The sequence below is a fragment of the Lepidochelys kempii genome, chromosome 16, assembly GCF_965140285.1.
Source record: "Lepidochelys kempii isolate rLepKem1 chromosome 16, rLepKem1.hap1, whole genome shotgun sequence".
Classification (NCBI taxonomy): domain Eukaryota; kingdom Metazoa; phylum Chordata; order Testudines; family Cheloniidae; genus Lepidochelys; species Lepidochelys kempii.
The window spans coordinates 3,647,809-3,669,128 of NC_136395.1; the positions used below are offsets into that span (position 1 = coordinate 3,647,809).

Below are 21,320 nucleotides of genomic sequence, written 5' to 3' on the forward strand. Positions count from 1 at the left end.
ATTGGGTTCTTCTGTCCTAAGTGCAGGACCCTGCACTTATCCTTATTGAACCTCATCAGATTTCTTTTGGCCCAATCCACCAATTTGTCTAGGTCCCTCTGTATCCTATCCCTGCCCTCCAGCATATCTACCACTCCTCCCAGTTTAGTATCATCCGCAAATTTGCTGAGAGTGCAATCTACACCATCCTCCAGATCATTTATGAAGATATTGAACAAAACCGGCCCCAGGACCGACCCCTGGGGCACTCCACTTGACACCGGCTGCCAACTAGACATGGAGCCATTGATTACTACCCGTTGAGCCCGACAATCTAGCCAGCTTTCTACCCACCTTATAGTGCATTCATCCAGCCCATACTTCCTTAACTTGCTGGGAAGAATACTGTGGGAGACCATATCAAAAGCTTTGCTAAAGTCAAGAAACAATACATCCACTGCTTTCCCTTCATCCACAGAACCAGTAATCTCATCATAGAAGGCGATTAGATTAGTCAGGCATGACCTTCCCTTGGTGAATCCATGCTGACTGTTCCTGATCACTTTCTTCTCATGTAAGTGCTTCAGGACTGATTCTTTGAGGACCTGCTCCATTTTTCCGGGGACTGAAGTGAGGCTCACTGGCCTGTAGTTCCCAGGATCCTCCTTCTTCCCTTTTTTAAAGATGGGCACTACATTAGCCTTTTTCCAGTCATCCGGGACTTCCCCCGTTCGCCAGGAGTCCTCTGAAGGGAGACGCCTCTGACCCACATTTTAGGGCTTCAGGAGATTGCATGGACCTCCTCTTTGTGGAGGAGAGGAGAGGTCAATTTTCCCATTGGAATCAGACTGTATCAGACTGGGGCCATCTAGCTTGGTGTCAGGTCTCTGACAGCACCCAAAGCACATGCTTCAGAGGGAGATGTAAGGAATCTTGCAGCAGGCAGACAAGGGATAATCTGCCCTCACATTACGTCTCATCCTGATCCCAAAGAGTGAGACACTGTTTCCTCACCCTTCCCATACTGTTAGCTGTAACAACCGTGGGTATTCTGGTTATCCTCAGCAACGTTCACAGCCTGGTTAGACCCTGAACTTTCTGCTGAGCCTGCCAATTATTGCCAACTGTGGATCTGGTTCTTGTGGTGTGGATTCCTGCTTCATCAGGAACCAGGCCGAGGCCCAGCAAACTCATTGTACACAGGCCACCTAATGGCTGCCAGATGCAAACAACTTTCCATCCCTGCTGACCTGAGCTGGATTCAGATGTGAATCTAGAGGTGAATGAGTCCATTTCTCCACCCCAGCCGCTCACCCTTGCCCAGAGGAGCCTAGGCAGGGCACTTACCTCTCGTTCTCCAGGGATTTCAAAAGTTCTGAACTTTGTTTCTGCCTAGAAAAATAAAGCAGAAGGTTTTTACTGCAGAGTAGGGCACCCTTTTCCCCAGGGAGTGGAGTCGTCCCTGAGCAAGCCACATGCCGCTACCACCAGCCCACTGGCTTGGCCACTGTCCCTGCCTCTGTGCTGGTGGAGCTGTCAGCTGCAGCCAGGGTGCAGTTCTGCTATGTGGGGGCAGGAGCTATGTGAGCTCCCCCGCTACTCCTCAGGGCACAGGCATGGAAAAGGCAAGGGGTGGGGGACACTGCCTCTGGTAGATCTTCCCATCCTCGCCCCTCCGGGGGAGCCACTGGGAGGCTAATCCCATGACTGGGGGAGTGGGAGTGGAGCAGGATTCCTTCCTTGTACCTATTTTCCCAGGGCTTGGGCTAGGCGCTAGCCAGAGAATTTACCCCTTGGAGCATGGAAGAGCTTGGCAGCCTTCCTTGCTGTTGGCAGCCTCATCATATAACTCCATACACACTAGCTGGTGTTCCCCTCTCCTGCAAAGCAAGAGGACACACAGTTCCTGGGGTACAGTGCCTCTGCAACATTTCCCTCCCCGCAGCATCTGGGCTCAGCTCAGCACCAATCCATCTGCAGCACTGTGCCGAGCAGACTCAGGCCAGGTAGTGGGAGCTGGGACACCCAGAATGCAGCAGCTTCCACCGTGGCCCAAACTCTTCTGTTCACAGTTATCTGAACCAGGAATTCTGGGTTGAAAGTTTAGGTTTGTCCCCCATGGGCTAAACATATGTGATCATGCCGCCCTCCAGTGGCCAGCCCCAGTGATAACAGCGGCCTGTGGCTGATTCGCACCTAATGGATTTCACAGAGTTCAGACTTGGGCGACAGGACTATTGTAGTCATTCAGTCAGACCTCCAAAAACTTTGCTAAAGCCAGAGAAGAAGCAGAGACTAGCAGGGCTGTGAAATGAACCAAAGCTCAGGTCCCTGTCCGGTGTCTTAAGCCCAAGGCCAGCTCTCTGGGTACAAGGCCCAGAGACACTGTGTAACTGTTTCAGAGTAACAGCCGTGTTAGTCTGTATTCGCAAAAAGAAAAGGAGTACTTGTGGCACCTTAGAGACTAACCAATTTATCTGAGCATAAGCTTACGTGAGCTACAGCTCACTTCATCGGATGCATACTGTGGAAAGTGTAGAAGATCTTTCTCCACACTAGGGGCTTATACCTGTACAAAGTAGGACATCTTGGATGTATGGACAAGGCCTTAGGCATGTTGACTAGTTTTACCCATAGTCTGTACCAGGAAGACTGTGGGATAGAATGTGCCTGCAAACAAGGATTCGCAGCACGGAGGGTTTCCCTTGGGGTTGTTCTCCAGCCTCGTCCCTGCCCTGCCACAGGGATTCACCCTCACTGCTCAGTCATTTCTGCGCTGCTTGGGGAGTTTGACTATGGAAAAACCTCAGAGAAATGGACAGGTCACGAGCAGCAGGTCAGCACAAAATGGGACACAGAGAAATAAACGCGCAGAGGGGCAGAGCTGACTGCAAGGTGTCCAGGGAGGAGGCCAACCTCTGATTCTCCTTCAGCAGCTTCTGGATTCGGCTGGCAATGCCCTGCTCCATTTGCTTCAGCTGCTCCAGCAGCTTCAGGTGCTCTCCTTCCAGGTTGCGCTGATGCTTTGTCAGACCTTTCTCCAGCCTCACCTGCTCCTGTGGCAAGGGGAAAAGGGAAACTAGCAGAAGAGAGAAGTGACAACTCTGCTGGGCTGTGCCCACAGCCCATGAGAATTGCTGAGGATGGTGTTTTATTACAAGGAGCTGAAAGGTTCCAAGAGGGTGGATAGGGAGCCTATCCAGAGCTTACACCGACACTGACAGAACCACATGAAAGCCAGAGACACTAGAGAGAGCAGAGACATGCTAGGCCACCCCTAGGCCAGTGTGAGGGGTCAGTGCAGGACTGTCCCTGCAATCCCTGAAAGGCCCTCTGGAAAGTCAAAAGGAGAGGAGAAACTGGGAATAAAAATAACAGAGAGCTGAGAGAACCCTGTCAGTGCTACCTCTGGGGGGCCCCTCTGCATGGGTGGGGCCCACACGTCGATACATGAAATGCCTGTTCTGAAAGGGAGCAGGTGGGAAATGGTCAAGTCTGTCCAGAGCTGGACAGATGGACAGCCCTGATCAAATGCAAACTTCAGCCACAGGCTGGGTGCCAGAGCCTCAGTCCCCAGCTGATGTACCTTTTTCACAGTCTGCAGAATCTCCTCCTTCTGATTGCTGCTCTGCTGAAGAAGCTGAGCATGCTCCCTCTGCCCCATGTCCAGGCGACGCTCGAACTCCAGCTTCTCCAGCATCTTCTCTTCCTGGCAGAGGAGCGAGAAGCAGAGTGAGGTTTGGGATCGGCAGCCTGCAGGCTATTCCCCTGTTCAAACCAAGACCCAGGCTGATAAAAACAGTATCAGGGAAATGAGATCCCAATTGTACGTCCTGGCTAAACCAGGCAGGGAGCTAGAGTGCTTAACTAGAAAAATCCGGTGATTCCTATACAGAAATCCAAACAGCATCAAGAGGAAACTGCTGTTCCAGCTGCCATGCTACTAACATTTCAGCATGGTCAGAAAGTCAGTTCACACTCTGTGAGCTCACCCTCTCTCCCAGTCCCACAACACGCTGTAGGGAAGAGAGAGCTGCAGCAAGTACTGTTAGCCTGGCCAGTGAAATCCCTAGAAGCTCCAGAATGACAGCTGAGAAGGCCGTCAGCAATAGAGTCAGCCAGTCAGAAAGTCTGAGCTGAGGGAGAGGGAACTGGGTGACACACAGAGTGAGTGACTAACAGAGGTCGGCAGTGCTGATGCAGAACATTCATGGACTTGGCCTAACAGCGAGGACAGGCAGAGGTTAGAGAAAGGGGCAGGAAATAAAGTGAGATTTCAGAGGAAAAAATGCAGCCAGTCAACGCATCAGGGGAAAGAATCCCAGAGCCAGAGGCTCAATGAGAGGTGGAAGCCAGAGGCGCAGTAATGTCAGTCCTGGGGTGACAACTGACAGCAAATCAGCACTCTGGCTGCAGAAAAGATCACGGACATTTTAGCCGCATGTGCAAAGGAGTGGTGCAGCAACAAGGGCTCTCACTATGGATGCAGGTCTGGCTTGCAGGTGCATTGGTAGAGCTATATGGTAGGAGGAAGGGGGTCAGGAACAGCAGCTGCTGTGGGGCAGTACTGAGGTACCTCAGCAGAATGGGGCCCAGGACTGCAGTAGCAGGGGGCTACAGGTCAGGACGCGGGTGCTCTGGCACAGCTGTGTGTGGATACGTTTACACACTGTGTCTGGATCTAGCTAGGCACTAAAACTCCTGAAGCTTAGAGAGTAGAAAAGAAGTGAAGAAAGTGTCTGGAGGGCTCCAGACAGCATAAGCACTAGAAGCAGCCCTGCTTCTTCCACATGGAGATGGACACAAGCTTAACCTGAACTGGGACTTCTCACGCAAAAATATGCCACGGCTGCCAAAACAAACTGATTTGAAAGGAAAACAACTAATGGGTGTCAGGCAATTCCTGCCTTCAGAGCCAGATGTGGAGTGTGTGTTCAGATGCCTCTCTCACTCAGAGAGCGGGGGGTTGCAGAGCTCCAGGTTTCAAGGCATTCAGTGCTAGTTTGCTCAACTACACAGAAAGAAAAGCGAGCACACTCAGCCCCAGAAAAGGCCGCTGCAGGAACTCTTCCTTACCTTCCTCTTCTCATAATCCAAGAATTTGTTCTGAAAAGTAAATGTAATAGTTAGGAGAGAGGTATTTAATCAGGGGAACCACATTCTGTAGGTAATGTTAGACCACTCCATTCCCTCTTCCTCAACTGAGCTATGTTTCCACTACCACTTACATCGGTATAACTTATGTCACTCAGGGATGTGAATACTCTCCACACGAGTGACATAAGTTACACCGACGTAAGCACCGGTATGGACAGCCCTATGTCGGCAGGAGAGTTTCTCCCACCAACACAGCTACCACCACTTGTTGGAGGTGGCTTAATTATAGAGCGGCTACCCTGGAGATTTTACAGCGGCGCCACTGTAAGCTCTCTACTGTCAACATGGCCTAAGGCCTGGTCTACACTTAAGTTAGGCTGACATAGCTACAGTGTTTCACACTTGTGAGCTCCGTAGCTACACCGACCTAACCCCTGGGGTAGATGCAGCTAGGTTGATGGCAGAATGCTTCTGTCCACCTAGCTACTGCCGTTCAGGGGTGTGGATTACCCACAGAGACAGAAAACCCTTCTGTCACTGTCAGAGGAAGCAGCATAGCTACGGCACCATAATTGTGCTGCTGTAGTGCAGACATAGCCTGACAATCTGTTAAAGGGACAGCAAGATTAAAGAGGAAGTGGTTCGACACACAGTTGCTGTTCTGAGAGCACGCTGCCCCTGCCCAGGCACACTTGGGAGAAGCACCTGTCCCAGCCAGGTGCCACTGAGATTCAGAACCTGGTGGAAAGGAGTATGCTCTGGGGCCACTGAAGATTCAGGGCCAAGTCTGTAGGAGGTGCCTCAGTTCCCCCCACCAGTCCCCGGGGCCAGATTCTCTTCTCACACTGGTGTAAATCAGGAGTAACTCCATGTCTGTGAAAGGAGCTACACTTCGTGCAAAGAAGGAAATTCAGACCCCGAGTCACAGAAGAGCCCAACTCCACAGAAGAGGTGGGCAAGGGCTGTGAACATGCAGAGCTCCTCATCTATAAACCAGGGATAACGAGGCTCACCCCCCTTTGTAAAGAGCCTGGCAACCTAAGAATGCAGATATACCATAGAGAAGCTTAGCATTATTGTTACCTTTGTACAACTTGCAGCTTAGCAGCCAGCTTGTCACTTTCGGGTTCTCATGCCCTAGGACAAGGCTGCAATGTCGGGATTGTAGTGCCGTTGAAGGAAAACCGAATACACACAAATCTCTTCATTTATTATGAAAAAATAAATGAATATGAGGGTTTTACAGCTACCTACTTTCAAGCAGTAATTTCCCAGCTAAGCTCCCAGAGGGAACCTGTAACTGAAAAGGTATCTAGCCCTACCCAAATAGCTAAAGCTGGTCCAATGAAAAAGCTCTTCTACACACAGCCCTGTACAGGGCTGACCTTGCATGCCCCATACTATATCTAGAAATATGGGTCCTCAGTTTACAGTACCATGGCCCATCTAAAGCCAATGCCAATTAGCTACCATGGAAGGGTTTGAAATGTGAGAGACAGAAGCTGATGGGCCAGGTTCTGCTCTCATGTAAATCTGTTGACCACAAGCAGTAATTCTGCATTTACGTGGTGGTAAACTGGGCCTAATTAGGCATGTTGCCCCCCAAATGAGAAGCAAGCAATGGGGCATGCTGGTTTGCACACAATAACCCAAGTGAGGAAAGAGTTCAAAAAAAACACAGTATGGCTTATGGGAGAAGGATTCTCAACAGATTCTCCCAGCACACTTGCCACATGGCATCAGTAGCTAAGCAGTATCAAACTGAGACCTACAAGGGCTGACTCCACACTTCCTGGGTGGAGCTGAAGGACTTCTCATTCTAAAGCCTGACCTTCGAACAGGAAAGTCGCCTATATGGCACCTTAATTGATGCCCCTTGGAGAAAACTCAGAATTCCCTAATATTGCAATGCCGGGCACACACCACATTACACTCTGTGCGTCCCTCTAGCTATCCTGCCTCCTTGCTTTCAAGATGCTGACCTAAAATGAAATTAGTGCAGGAAAATACTAACATGAACATGTGCTTTTTGCAACTGGCTTCCAGGGCGCTTTGTACACCTTGAGCAGCAGGGCCATGGTAATTGAGCTGTGTGCCAGGGCATCAGGGCTCCGCCATCGACTCACTCCATGACCCGAGTGACTCTGTTTAGCCAATGGATGTAAGGATGATGCTTCCATCTCTCCCGTGGTGAGAGATCCTGACGGTTAGTGAACTAAGGGCATGGAAATCTGCAGATGGAAGGTGTTGCAGAAGTGCAAAGTGCTGGTATTCCGCTCTGTATGTGGCTGAGATCCTCACCTGCCACTCGCTCTCTTCCTCCATGTATTTATGCACACGCCTGTTGACACCATCCACTGATGTTTCTCCTCCATCACTTTCCAGGACTGGAAGCAGATACTGGGAGGGAGGGCAGTATTTGATTCCAGACTCTAGGCAAAGCACACAGAGCCACCCAGTTACAACAACACATAGAATCATAGAATATCAGGGTTGGAAGGGACCCCAGAAGGTCATCTAGTCCAACCCCCTGCTCAAAGCAGGACCAATTCCCAGTTACATCATCCCAGCCAGGGCTTTGTCAAGCCTGACCTTAAAAACCTCTAAGGAAGGAGATTCTACCACATGGGTCGGGGCTGGCCTAGGGAGACTCTGCTTCCAACCACAGTCTCTCACTCCCCACCCTCTTAAAGTGCCTGAAGGAGCTCGTTGATCCCTGAAGCCAGCTAGGAGCTGGCAATGGCAGGCTCTGAAGGGAGTGATGTGACTTTGTTCTCACCTAGGAAGATGGTGGCTGTGATGAATGGTCTCAAACACTGGGATGGGAGGAGCATTAGTGTCCCCTTCACCTTAGGGACAAACAAGGCTACTCTGCGTCACCAGACCCACTTTGACTGGACTGCATGGGGATCAGCTGAGGGGGAGATTGCCCCCAGTCGGAATTACAGTAACGTTACAGTTCTGACTCTCACCCTGATCGCTCTTATCGCGGGGAGTTCAGCTGAAAGTCTGACTGGGCACTTCCATCTGGCACCCCCCATATTGGCTATATAGCTTACACACACAAGCAGCGCTTCCGCCCTGGCCCTCTTCTCATCGAGCAGGCTTAAGGGTTTGTGTTTTAATACAGTCCCTTGTTCTTCTCCCAGGGCCTCCAAGCCCTTTGTGAAATAAGCCTGACATCCTCTCGTGGGGAAGAGAAGTCACATTGTCCCAATTTTATGGATGAGAAACAGAAGACGTAGAGACTGTGGCTTGTCCACAGTCACGCAGAGTCAGTAATGCAGCCTAGAATAGCTCTCCAGACTCCCTGCACCTTGATTTCTCCTGGGTTCAGGATAGACCACTACAGTGTCCTCGGGCAGGTGTAAAAAAGCAAAAAGGTTTTATCGGGCTGTCGCCCCCTTCGGGCAAGGCAATACCTGCAGTCACCTGCTTCTGCAACTGCAGGTAAGTCATCAGTAGCAAATCAAAACAGTCCTGAATTGGGCGCACTTTCCCCCAGAAAGGCTCTGGCAGCCAGCTGTCTCTCAAGCCGTCTGCAGCCCCAGCCAGGCACCTCTCAGAATGAGAGCTGGAAGCCTGTTCTCCGTCCCAGTCATCCCTCACTGAGCTGTGCTGTTCCCCTGGTAACCTTCCCTCCAAGACTGATGCCTATTGCAGGTGGAGTGGAGCAGGGCTGACTGAGCTCACAGCAGCTCATTAACCCTTTCCTGGTCAGTGTGGGGTCCACGTTCGCCATCACACTCCCACTCCTATACTTTAACCACAAGACCAATCTTGCCCCTTTCAGAAATTGGTCAGCAATTTCAAGAAGCCAGTAAGAAGTCAATACCCATCCCGTAGCTCATACTCTGGATGTCTGCCAGCTACGGCTTACATGCTGTCTAACGTATCTGCCACATGAGCAAAATGCCAATCAAGAGCTCCCAGAGGTACCAGGTACAGCCCATGAAGTACCAAACCCCTTTGGAACATCACACCTTCACAGACACATTCCTGGAACTCAGGGCAGGACCTGACTGGCATTTAGCCCCAGGTACGCTGTGCAGCAGACCCTTGACCTTTCACCCCCATCCACAGGCTGCTCCCCTTGCTTACCTTTGCACAGGAACTGCTGGATAGACTCTGTGCCAGCATTGCAAACATCATATGGCGGGTATGTCATGGACGAAGCATCCAGCGTCAGAGTCTCCAAAACAAAAAGCACACAGAGCTCCAGCTTTCATTCACAATCTAACAACCCAGACAGAGTCCCGCTGGCTCAAAGCCAGGGGGTCAAAGCAGCAGAAAAGGAGGGTTTCACCCTGGAGATTGAACTGCCGTACTTTCACTGCACCCCACTATAACTGAATGGCAGAATGTTTCTGCACTAGCAGGCATCACCCGCAGCCACCGTGATCTCACATTTCCTGCGCTTAGAGGATGCCATTCTGTTGAGAAAAATGGCATCATCCGCACAGGTAGGGAGTGTTCCAGCTCGGCTGCAACTGTGTTTGTCACCAGGGACAAGTAACAGAGTCACCTCACTGCCTCGGGGCCCCTTGCAGTTGCCTGGGTTGCGGGGGCCTAACACTGCCACATGTGCGCAGGGGCTGCGTACCTCCAGTGTGCGGATGTGCGCCAGCGCCTGGGGCAATTCCCGCAGCAGGTTCTCACTGACATCAAGGGTTCGCAAGCTGCGCAGGTCACCCAGGGTAGCAGGCAGCTCCTTCAGCTTATTACCTAGGGAGAAAAGGTCCGCCCCCCATTACCTGGGGAGAAAAGGTCCACCCCCCAAATTAGTCCACCCCCCAAACTGATCCTTCAGAGAATTCATTCCTCTGAATTGCAAATCCCTCAGCTGCCAGCTAGCTTGGTATTTTCAGTACATTGACTTGAGATTATACTAGTCTGTGCATAAAAATCACTTTGTCCCTACATTATGTACCATACATGAGGGGATCTCAAAACTTGGTGCAGGCTCAGCACATTTTAACACAGAGGCCATTGTAGACTCCGCCCTCATAGTCAAGATCGCTCGACAACTGTGCCACATAACATCCCTGGGGTTACTACAGCAGTTGCTTCCCTGGGAAGGTAACAGTGGGACACAGCCAGCTGGAAGCCAACACCATGTGACCAGCCAGCCCCTTACAAAAGATATTGGGAGGATGGTTAATGGCCTAAGAGGCTGACTAGTTAGCTACAACCCAGAACCCAAATGTACCAGGTTAAGGACTCAGTGGATTGAGTGCAAGGGGCTTCACAGAGGGGCAGGGCTTGACCCCTAAGCAGAGGGAAGGGACTTCAGGCTTAAGTGGCTGCATGGAAGGAACAAAAGTGAAAGTGGGAGTAAAACCCACAAAGAGAATTCAGAAGGCAGGAGGGAAGAAGAGGGGAGCTGGAGGAAGGGGTGGAGCTGGTCAGGGCCTGGGAGGTGAGGAGGAGAATAGGGCACGGGAGGGAAGTGGAAGCCAATTGAGGAATTCCAAGAGTGTATCTTGATTCTATACATAGTGTCAGAGACAGGTTTCCTGAGAGCTTTCTATATTTATAGACCTTCATTTCTCTTGTTGCCAGGAACTAGGCTCACAGCACAGAGTCTAGCTCTTCCCACCCCCCACCACACCACACCAAAAACATTGTCACAACTAAACCAAAAAGGGGAGTATTTCAATAGCCTACAGCAGATCTGCCAATCCTACTGCTTCCTGGCCCTTTCTACCAGCCTAGCAGAAAACTGAACCGACCTAGCGCCTGGTTCGGGGCAGGGGGATTTCACAGGAGATCAAGAAGCAAGAGGTATGTCAACATGTTTGAGAAACAACCCCAGCACTCAAATATTTAAGAGTCATCTTCTGTTTGCGTGACTTCTCCTGTCATGTCAATCACCTGTATTCATGCGCTCCCAAAATATAGCACTTAGTAGAGAAGAGTTTTGTGTCTGAATTTACACAAAGGGAATTTCCACACAAAAACTTTGTTAGCAAACGGTTGTGTGTCAGTGGGCTTTGTACATAAGTAACAAGCACACAAAATCGAGGAAATGACCGGTTAAGGTGATAAATAGCACATGTGATCTACATCCCCCCCATCCCTGAGAGATCACTAGTACCCCACCCAGCATACACAGCATTCCCATTCCCCTGCCCTCCAGTCCTCTTCCTCCGGTCTAGCACCGCTGGCATCTGCAGAGGCAAAGTCACCAGGCAGAAAGAGGTTACTTTCATTCTCTGACTGTATTTCCCTCCACAGATGCAGGATCCCTGCTCTCCTCCCCTCTATGTTTGGGAGATTCAAGGAATGTGTAATCTAAGCCAGGGTGCCCAAAGTGCAGCCAGAGGGCGAAACACAGACTGGGGAGCTCTAAAATGCTCTCGCCCTAGAACCGCTGGTCTGAGCAGGCGCGGGGCCATTGCTTGTCACTGCTCTCACCCTAGAACTGCCAGTCTGAGCAGGCGCGGGGCCATTGTTTGTTATTGCCGGAGAGCTTGAACTAGCAACGGTTTCTGGTCATCTAACAAGGAAGATACAAGGGCAAGCAAGAGCCACAGGTGTGAGAGTTCAATATGGTTTTAAAATACGTAAATTACATGCAAATTAGGAGTTGGGAAATTGTTACTGCTGCTCTTCTGGTGGCCAGCCTTAGAAAAGTTTGCCATACCTTTCACATTGAGGGTCTGGAGCTGGGCGAGGTCCCCTATAGACCGTGGAAGAACTTTTAAGAGATTCCTTTCAAAGTTTAGGACCTAGGATGTTAAGAGAGAGAAGATATTCAGGCGATTCATTCCGTAAGCCTCGGAACCTCTGCTTGCTTATGTTCTGTCAGGGTGCCCATGAGCTCAATGGGTTTAGGAACTGCTGTTCGGGTAACAAAGCTCTTGGAAAGAGCCATTGGCCAGTCACTCAGGGAGACTTGGGATTCTGCAGCTGACCAGAAGACATGAGCACAGTTTTGGCCTAGCTGGGAAGAGCTGTTTTTGGAAGCTCCCACTGAGTCACTTTAAGAGGATTTGTCAATTTACTGTCCCTAAGGCCATGTCTAGGCGGACAGCATTGCAGTGGCGCAGTTGTATCGATATAGCTGCACTGCTGCAGCGCACCTGGTGAAGACATTTTATGCCGATGGGAGAGATTTCTCCTGTTGGCATAATAAAACCACCCCCACGAGCATCATAAGCTATATTGGTGAGAGAAGCTCTCCCGCTGACATAGTGCTGTGCATACAAACGCTTATGTTGGTGTAACTTATGTTACTCGGAGATGTGTGGAATATTCACACTGCGGAGCAACATAAATTTTGCAGACACAGGCTGTAGTGTAGACATGGCCTAAGGGTCTCGCTTTGCTAGTATTCAGGTTTCAGAGTAACAGTCGTGTTAGTCTGTATTTGCAAAAAGAAAAGGAGTACTTGTGGCACCTTAGAGGCTACCCAATTTATTTGAGCATGAGCTTTCGTGAGCTGTAGCTCACGAAAACTCACGCTCAAATAAACTGGTTAGTCTCTAAGGTGCCACAAGTACTCCTTTTCTCTTTGCTAGTAAGAGATCCTGCAGAGCTATCCTTTAGGAGCAAGACCCAGAGCATGTCCAGTTACTCAGAACAATGGTGATCCCCTTCATTGGTGAAAGCAGAACACAGAACTGAGTCCAGGTGCAGCAAGTGGAAAACAGGCTGACTTTCCGCCATCTTGCCCTTTATTTGCACAGAAAAATAAGCCAGCTATGATCAGATGGGCGCAATATACTGACACATAGGCTGAGGACCCAGTAACCTGTAACAGTCCATGGCTGTCCCAGACTCCTCAGAGTTACTCTTGAGGGACAGACCAGTCCTTGCTTACAGACAGCCCCCCAACCTGAAGCAGATACTCTCCAGCAACCACACATCGCACAACAAAAACACGAACCCAGGAACCTATCCTTGTAACGAAGCCTGATGCCAACTCTGTCCACATACTTATTCAAGTGACACCATCACAGGACCTAATCACATTAGCCACGACATCAGGGGCTCATTCACCTGCACTTCTACCAATGTGATATATACCATCATGTGCCAGCAATGCCCCTCTGCCATGTACATTGGCCAAACTCGACAGTCTCTACGCAAAACAATAAATGGACACAAATCTGACATCAGGAATCATAACATTCAAAAACCAGTAGGAGAACACTTCAACCTCTCTGGCCACTCAGTAAAAGACATAAGGGTGGCAATTCTGCAACAGAAAAGCTTCAAAAACAGACTCCAACGAGAAACTGCTGAGCTTGAATTAATATGCAAACTAGATACCATTAACTTGGGTTTGACTGGGAGTGGCTGGGTCATTACACATATTGAATCTATTCCCTTAAATTAAGTATCCTCACACCTTCTTGTCAACTGTCTAAATGGGCCATCTTGATCATCACTACAGAAGTTTTTTTTCTCCTGCTGATAACAGCTCATCTTAATTAATTAGCCTCTTACAGTTTGTATGCCAAATTCCACCTTCTCTGTATGTGTGTGTGTGTGTATATATATATATATTTTCTTACTATATGTTCCACTCAATGCATCCGATGAAGTGGGCTGTAGCCCACAAAAGCTTATGCTCTAATAAATTTGTGAGTCTCTAAGATGCCACAAGTCCTCCTAGTTTTTTTTTTTTTTTTTGGGGGGGGGGGGGGGGAATTCTTTGCTAGCTGTTCTGGTGCCACAGCAGCTTCTGCTGGGCAAAGGTGGAACTGCAGCACTTCTGGGACAAATGTATTTTCTGCTGGAAAAAAAAGAATTCTGTGGAACACGACTTCTGCACATGCATAATAGAGCAGAATTCCCCCAGGAGTATCGGGGTCGAGGGCAGGGGTAGTCAATTTTTTTTTGTCAAGGTCCAAATTTCTTGGCCAGAGCATAGTCAAGGTCCAGACTCCAGAGAAACATTTTCATACCACAGGTGACCCTGTTCAACACATACAATGCTGTGTAATACACCCAGCGCCTATATTGTTAATGCACTGCATAACCTAAAAATAATCTCCAGGAAAGATGTAATAAATTAGATCTCAGACTTTGAGAAAGTACATAGATTTCAGACAACGGTTTTAAATTTGAATTTGTTTTGAGTTTACAAGGAGTATTAACTTTGGTTTGTCAAATGAAATTATTGTAGGCATATTACCCCCCGCCCCTAGCTCCCTTCCCCATACCCCTGATTGACCGCACCCAGCTTAGGGTTACCATATTTCAAGTTCCCAGGACATGGCCAGAAGGGGAGGGGGAGCTGGCAGTACAGCTAGGGGTGCTAGAGGGAATATTTGGGGAGATGAGGGAGAAGTGTGTGTACTAGGAAGGGGTAATTGGGGAGTGCTGGAGGGGTGTGTACTGAGAGGGGATATTTAGGGGTGCAGGAGGGGTGGGTGCACTGGGAGGGAGAATTTGGGCATGCTGGAGGAGTTACCTGGTGGATGCTGGAGGGTCTGTGTACTGGGAGAGGATTCGAGGGGTGGAGGGTGCAAGAAGGCTATGTGTATTGGGAGGAGGTATTTGGGGTGTTGCAGGGGTGTGTGTGTGTACTGGGATGTGGTATTTGGGGGGGTACTGGAGGGAGTTCCTGAGGGGTCTGGAGGGTCTCTGTACTGGGAGGGGTATTTGGGGGGGGTGCTGGAGGGAGTACTTGGGGAGTGCTGGATGGGGCCCCTGGGGCCTCACTCTCAATGTGGGAGGCAGTGTTGCTCCGTGTCATAGTGTCAGAGTGGCTGGTGCAGGCCTGGGACTCAGTGCCAGCCCATCAGTCAGTGTTTCGCTGCCTCACCCCCTCTCCAGGGTGGGGAGCTGGGGCCTGGCTCTGAGGCCCTGTGGTAGGGCAGGTGACCTGGCTGAGAGATGTGTGGCAGCTCCGCTTACCTGGTGGGCTGGGTGACCCAGCTCTCCACAAGCCCCCAGATCGCCCACCAGCTCCCCACCCAGAGGGGCTCCCGCTGCTCCACTCACTGAGCCCAGATGCCAGCGCCTGCTCATTCACCCATATGGCCCACTCGCTACATCCCTCTGCTGCTGCCAGCTGGTGGAGGATGGAGCTGGTGAGGCTTCAGCTGCACCAAGCAGCCGCCTGGAGACACACTGTGCCCCGCAGCCTGGCCTAGCCACCTGCCCCTGACGGTGAGGCCCCAGTAGCGTAGCCAGGTGGGAGCAGCTGCTCCCTCTCTGAGCACAAGTGGTGCCTTTTTAATTTATAGGGGCCTTTTTAAATTTTTACTCACCTGGTGGCGCTCCGGGTCTTTGGTGGCCTTCCTGCGCTCCGGCTCAGCAGGGGCCTTCACGTGCTCTGGCTCCTCGGTGGTACTTCAGCAGCACAGGCCTTCCTGCGCTCCGGCTCAGCAGGGGCCTTCACTTGCTCCAGGTATCGGTGGCAGGGGCCTTCGGTGCTGCCAAGGACCCGGAGCGCTGCCCAGTGAGTACAAGCGGTTGGCACCTTTTTTTTATGTTCGCTCCACCTAGCTATGCCACTGGGAGGCCCTGCTCCCCATGGATCCAGTCCTGCTTGGCTTCAGCCCATCTGACCTTTACAGTCCACTCAAAAGTGTCTGGATTTCAAACTTGGTCCACCTTTTGACTATCCCTGGTCTAGGGGCATGAAACCCAGCAGAACCCTCTACTAAAGCTGCTGTAATCAGAATTAATTTTGTTGGTTTATTCGTACAGTACTCCTCACTTAAAGTGATCCCGTTAATGTCGTTTTGTTAGTGTAACAAAAATGATTAGGGGTATGGAACGGCTTCCGCATGAGGAGAGATTAATAAGACTGGGACTTCTCAGCTTGGCAAAGAGACGGCTAAGGGGAGATATGATTGAGGTCTATAAAATCATGACTGGTGTAGAGAAAGTAGATAAAAAAGTGTTGTTTACTACTTCTCATAACACAAGACCTAGGGGTCACCAAATGAAATTAATGGGCAGCAGGTTTAAAACAAACAAAGGAAGTATTTCTTCACACGACACACAGTCAACCTGTAGAACTCCTTGCTAGAGGATGTTGTGAAGGCTAAGACCATACCGAAGTTCAAAAAAGAACTAGATAAATTCATGGAGGATAGGTCCATCAATGGCTATTAGCCAGGACGGGCAGGAACGGTGTCCCTAGCCTCTGTTTGCCAGAAGCTGGGAGTGGATGACACGAGATGGATCACTTGATGATTCCCTGTTCTGTTCATTCCCTCTGGGGCACTTGGCATTGGCCACTGTCGGAAGACAGGATACTGGGCTAGGTGGACCTTTGGTCTGACCCAGTAGGGCCATTCTTATGTTCTTACATTGCTGATCAACTAGAGAACATGCTTGTTTAAAGTTGTGCAATGCTCCCTGATAACATTGCTTGGCAGCTGCCTGCTTTGTCCTCTGCTTGCAGAAAGAGCAGCTGGTTGGAGCGAGCTGGTGCGGGCTTGGAACCAGGGTGGACTGGCAGCCCCCCATTAGCTCCCCTAAGTTCCCTGTGCGGCAGCCACAGAGCAGGCTATCAATTGCTGGGCAGTTCAGGTGTCCCTCCCCCCACTGCCGTGTGCTGCTCCTGCCCTCTGCCTTGGAGCTGCTCCCTGGAGCCTCCTGCTTGCTGTGCAAGGGTTGGGGGAAGAGGGGTGCTAATGTCAGGGTGTCATCCTCCCCCCACTCCTGCCCCCCATCTCCACAGAGTGGGGGAGAAGGGGAACATGACAGGATGGAGGGAGCCTACTGCCAGCAGCTGCTGTCTCAACTTGCTCATCTACTTAAAAGGGCAGTGTAGAATCATAGAATCATAGAATATCAGGGATGGAAGGGACCCCAGAAGGTCATCTAGTCCAACCCCCTGCTCAAAGCAGGACCAATTCCCAGTTAAATAATCCCAGCCAGGGCTTTGTCAAGCCTGACCTTAAAAACCTCTAAGGAAGGAGATTCTACCACCTCCCTAGGTAACGCATTCCAGTGTTTCACCACCCTCTTAGTGAAAAAGCTTTTCCTAATATCCAATCTAAACCTCCCCCACTGCAACTTGAGACCATTACTCCTCGTTCTGTCATCTGCTACCATTGAGAACAGTCTAGAGCCATCCTCTTTGGAACCCCCTTTCAGGTAGCTGAAAGCAGCTATCAAATCCCCCCTCATTCTTCTCTTCTGCAGGCTAAACAATCCCAGCTCCCTCAGCCTCTCCTCATAAGTCATGTGTTCCAGTCCCCTAATCATTTTTGTTGCCCTTCGCTGGACTCTCTCCAATTTATCCACATCCTTCTTGAAGTGTGGGGCCCAAAACTGGACACAGTACTCCAGATGAGGCCTCACCAATGTCGAATAGAGGGGAACGATCACGTCCCTCGATCTGCTCGCTATGCCCCTACTTATACATCCCAAAATGCCATTGGCCTTCTTGGCAACAAGGGCACACTGCTGACTCATATCCAGCTTCTCGTCCACTGTCACCCCTAGGTCCTTTTCCGCAGAACTGCTGCCTAGCCATTCGGTCCCTAGTCTGTAGCTGTGCATTGGGTTCTTCCGTCCTAAGTGCAGGACCCTGCACTTATCCTTATTGAACCTCATCAGATTCCTTTTGGCCCAATCTTCCAATTGGTCTAGGTCCTTCTGTATCCTATCCCTCCCCTCCAGCATATCTACCACTCCTCCCAGTTTAGTATCATCCGCAAATTTGCTGAGAGTGCAATCTACACCATCCTCCAGATCATTTATGAAGATATTGAATAAAACCGGCCCCAGGACCGACCCTTGGGGCACTCCACTTGATACCGGCTGCCAACTAGACATGGAGCCATTGATCACTACCCGTTGAGCCCGACAATCTAGCCAGCTTTCTACCCACCTTATAGTGCATTCATCCAGCCCATACTTCATTAACTTGCTGACAAGAATACTATGGGAGACCGTGTCAAAAGCTTTGCTAAAGTCAAGAAACAATACATCCACTGCTTTCCCTTCATCCACAGAACCAGTAATCTCATCATAAAAGGCGATTAGATTAGTCAGGCATGACCTTCCCTTGATGAATCCATGCTGGCTGTTCCTGATCACTTTCCTCTCATGCAAGTGCTTCAGGATTGATTCTTTGAGGACCTGCTCCATGATTTTTCCAGGGACTGAGGTGAGGCTGACTGGCCTGTAGTTCCCAGGATCTTCCTTCTTCCCTTTTTTAAAGATTGGCACTACATTAGCCTTTTTCCAGTCATCCGGGACTTCCCCGGTTCGCCACGAGTTTTCAAAGATAATGGCCAGTGGCTCTGCAATCACAGCCGCCAATTCCTTCAGCACTCTCGGATGCAACTCGTCCGGCCCCATGGACTTGTGCATGTCCAGCTTTTCTAAATAGTCCCTAACCGCCTCTATCTCCACAGAGGGCTGGCCATCTCTTCCGCATTTTGTGATGCCCAGCGCAGCAGTCTGAGAGCTGACCTTGTTAGTGAAAACAGAGGCAAAAAAAGCATTGAGTACATTAGCTTTTTCCACATCCTCTGTCACTAGGTTGCCTCCCTCATTCAGTAAGGGGCCCACACATTCCTTGGCTTTCTTCTTGTTGCCAACATACCTGAAGAAACCCTTCTTGTTACTCTTGACATCTCTGGCTAGCTGCAGCTCCAGGTGCGATTTGGCCCTCCTGATAACATTCCTACATGCCCGAGCAATATTTTTATACTCTTCCCTGGTCATATGTCCAACCTTCCACTTCTTGTAAGCTTCTTTTTTATGTTTAAGATCCGCTAGGATTTCACCATTAAGCCAAGCTGGTCGCCTGCCATATTTACTATTCTTTCGACTCATCGGGATGGTTTGTCCCTGTAACCTCAACAGGGATTCCTTGAAATACAGCCAGCTCTCCTGGACTCCTTTCCCCTTCAAGTTAGTCCCCCAGGGGATCCTGGCCATCCGTTCCCTGAGGGAGTCGAAGTCTGCTTTCCTGAAGTCCAGGGTCCTTATCCTGCTGCTTACCTTTCTTCCCTGCGTCAGGATCCTGAACTCAACCAACTCATGGTCACTGCCTCCCAGATTCCCATCCACTTTCGCTTCCCCCACTAATTCTACCCGGTTTGTGAGCAGCAGGTCAAGAAAAGCGCCCCCCCTAGTTGGCTCCTCTAGCACTTGCGCCAGGAAATTGTCCCCTACGCTTTCCAAAAACTTCCTGGATTGTCTATGCACCGCTGTATTGCTCTCCCAGCAGATATCAGGAAAATTAAAGTCACCCATGAGAATCAGGGCATGCGATCTAGTAGCTTCCGCGAGCTGCCGGAAGAAAGCCTCATCTACCTCATCCCCCTGGTCCGGTGGTCTATAGCAGACTCCCACCACTACATCACTCTTGTTGCACACACTTCTAAACTTAATCCAGAGACACTCAGGTTTTTCTGCAGTTTTGTACCGGAGCTCTGAGCAGTCATACTGCTCCCTTACATACAGTGCTACTCCCCCACCTTTTCTGCCCTGCCTGTCCTTCCTGAACAGTTTATAACCATCCATGACAGTACTCCAGTCATGTGAGTTATCCCACCAAGTCTCTGTTATTCCGATCACGTCATAGTTCCTTGACATCACCAGGACCTCCAGTTCTCCCTGCTTGTTTCCAAGGCTTTGTGCATTTGTATATAAGCACTTGAGATAACCTGTTGATCGCCCCTCATTCCCAGTATGAGGCAGGAGCCCTCCCCTCACAGACATTCCTGCCTGTGCTTCCTCCCGGTATCCCGCTTTCCCACTTACCTCAGGGCTTTGGTCTCCTTCCCCCGGTGAACCTAGTTTAAAGCCCTCCTCACTAGGTTAGCCAGCCTGCTGGCAAAGATGCTCTTCCCTCTCTTCGTAAGATGGAGCCCGTCTCTGCCCAGCACTCCTCCTTCATGGAACACCATCCCATGGTCAAAGAAACCAAAGCCTTCTCTCCGACACCACCTGCATAGCCATTCGTTGACTTCCACGATTCGACGGTCCCTACCTAGGCCTTTTCCTTCCACGGGGAGGATGGACGAGAACACCACTTGCGCCTCCAACTCCTTTATCCTTCTTCCTAGAGCCACATAGTCCGCAGTGATCTGCTCAAGGTCATTCTTGGCAGTATCATTGGTGCCCACGTGGAGAAGCAGGAAGGGGTAGCGATCCGAGGGCTTGATGAGTCTCGGCAGTCTCTCCGTCACATCGCCTTTTAAGTACTTAGAGTGGGCTGCATACTTAAAAGGGCAATGCACATCTCTCTCTCTCTCACATATCTCTGTCTCTCTCTGCCATGCTGTTTCCCCTCCCTCCATTCGTGCTGCCTTGTAGAGTGTGAGGCTACATTAACAACGTGTTAACCCTTGAGGGCTCAACCAAGTGCTAGTTCATCATTTAGCAGTAACGCATTCCCTGGGAAACATCCCACTCTCTGATTCCATCACCTCAACCAAGCTTCACAATCATTGCTGTGTACAGTGCTAAATTGTTTGTTTAAAACTTATACTGTGTGCGTGTCTATATATATATAGAGAGAGAGAGAGAGAGAGAGAGAGAGAGGGAGGGGGGGGGGGTCAGGCCAGATGGCTACAGGAGAGTGATCCTACTGGGATCCGGGAAGTGGGCGGGCAAAGCCCGCCCACTGCTAAAGGATCCCCCCCAGCCTAAGAGGGAGATCCACAGGACCTGGACACCAAATAAATACAGGGGACAACTAATGAAATAACAGGGACAGGAGTGTGGTCAAAGGGTCAAACGAAGAGAACCGGACGGGGACACCGAGTAGAGAACCCCAGACAGCGCCCACTGCTCCTCAAAGGCGTCAAGGGAGTCAGTGGACGCCGCCCAGAGGAACTCTGCCTGGATACGTGAACGGACGGAGGATTGGAAATAGGCCCCACGATCACAGGAGACTCCATCGGCCAACCTCCTCACTCTGGTTTTATATATGGCCATTTTAGCTAGGGCCAGGAGATCCTGTGACTTTGTGGGGCTGCGGATAGGGAGTGTATAAATAAGAAGGTGAGGGGAAAAGTGCAGCCAAAAGAATAATAAAACATTTGTGAGGAGCTGGAATAGGGGCTGCAGCCTGGCACACTCCAGATATGTGTGCCAGGGTTTCCCTCATGCCGCAAAAGGGGCAGGTGTCTGGGATAGGGGTGAACTGCGCCAAGTACACGCCCGTGGTCACGGCTCTGTGAAGGAGCTGCCAACTGATATCCCCAGCAGGCCCTGGGACCAAGGTGGAATATAGGCTGGCCCACCGGGGCTCCGCACCCTCCAAAGGTGGCAGGAGGTCCCGCCATTTTGTATCGGGGCGGGACACA

General features: G+C 50.5%; 1 protein-coding gene across 9 annotated transcripts in view; it reads right to left on the reverse strand.

Annotated features, from left to right (window-relative positions):
• LRSAM1 (leucine rich repeat and sterile alpha motif containing 1) overlaps positions 1–21,320 on the reverse strand; it is a 61,839-nt gene that overhangs the window by 14,115 nt on the left and 26,404 nt on the right. For 7 of the 9 annotated variants that reach the window (XM_073314468.2, XM_073314467.2, XM_073314463.2 and 4 more), the window contains 8 exons: positions 11,723–11,807; positions 9,680–9,801; positions 9,178–9,268; positions 7,378–7,508; positions 5,056–5,085; positions 3,566–3,688; positions 2,896–3,035; positions 1,327–1,371 (listed from right to left, as the gene is read on the reverse strand). In XM_073314468.2, the coding sequence (XP_073170569.2) occupies positions 1,327–1,371; positions 2,896–3,035; positions 3,566–3,688; positions 5,056–5,085; positions 7,378–7,508; positions 9,178–9,268; positions 9,680–9,801; positions 11,723–11,807 (767 nt within the window). The other 2 variants (XM_073314470.2, XM_073314471.2) reach the window with 2 other exon arrangements.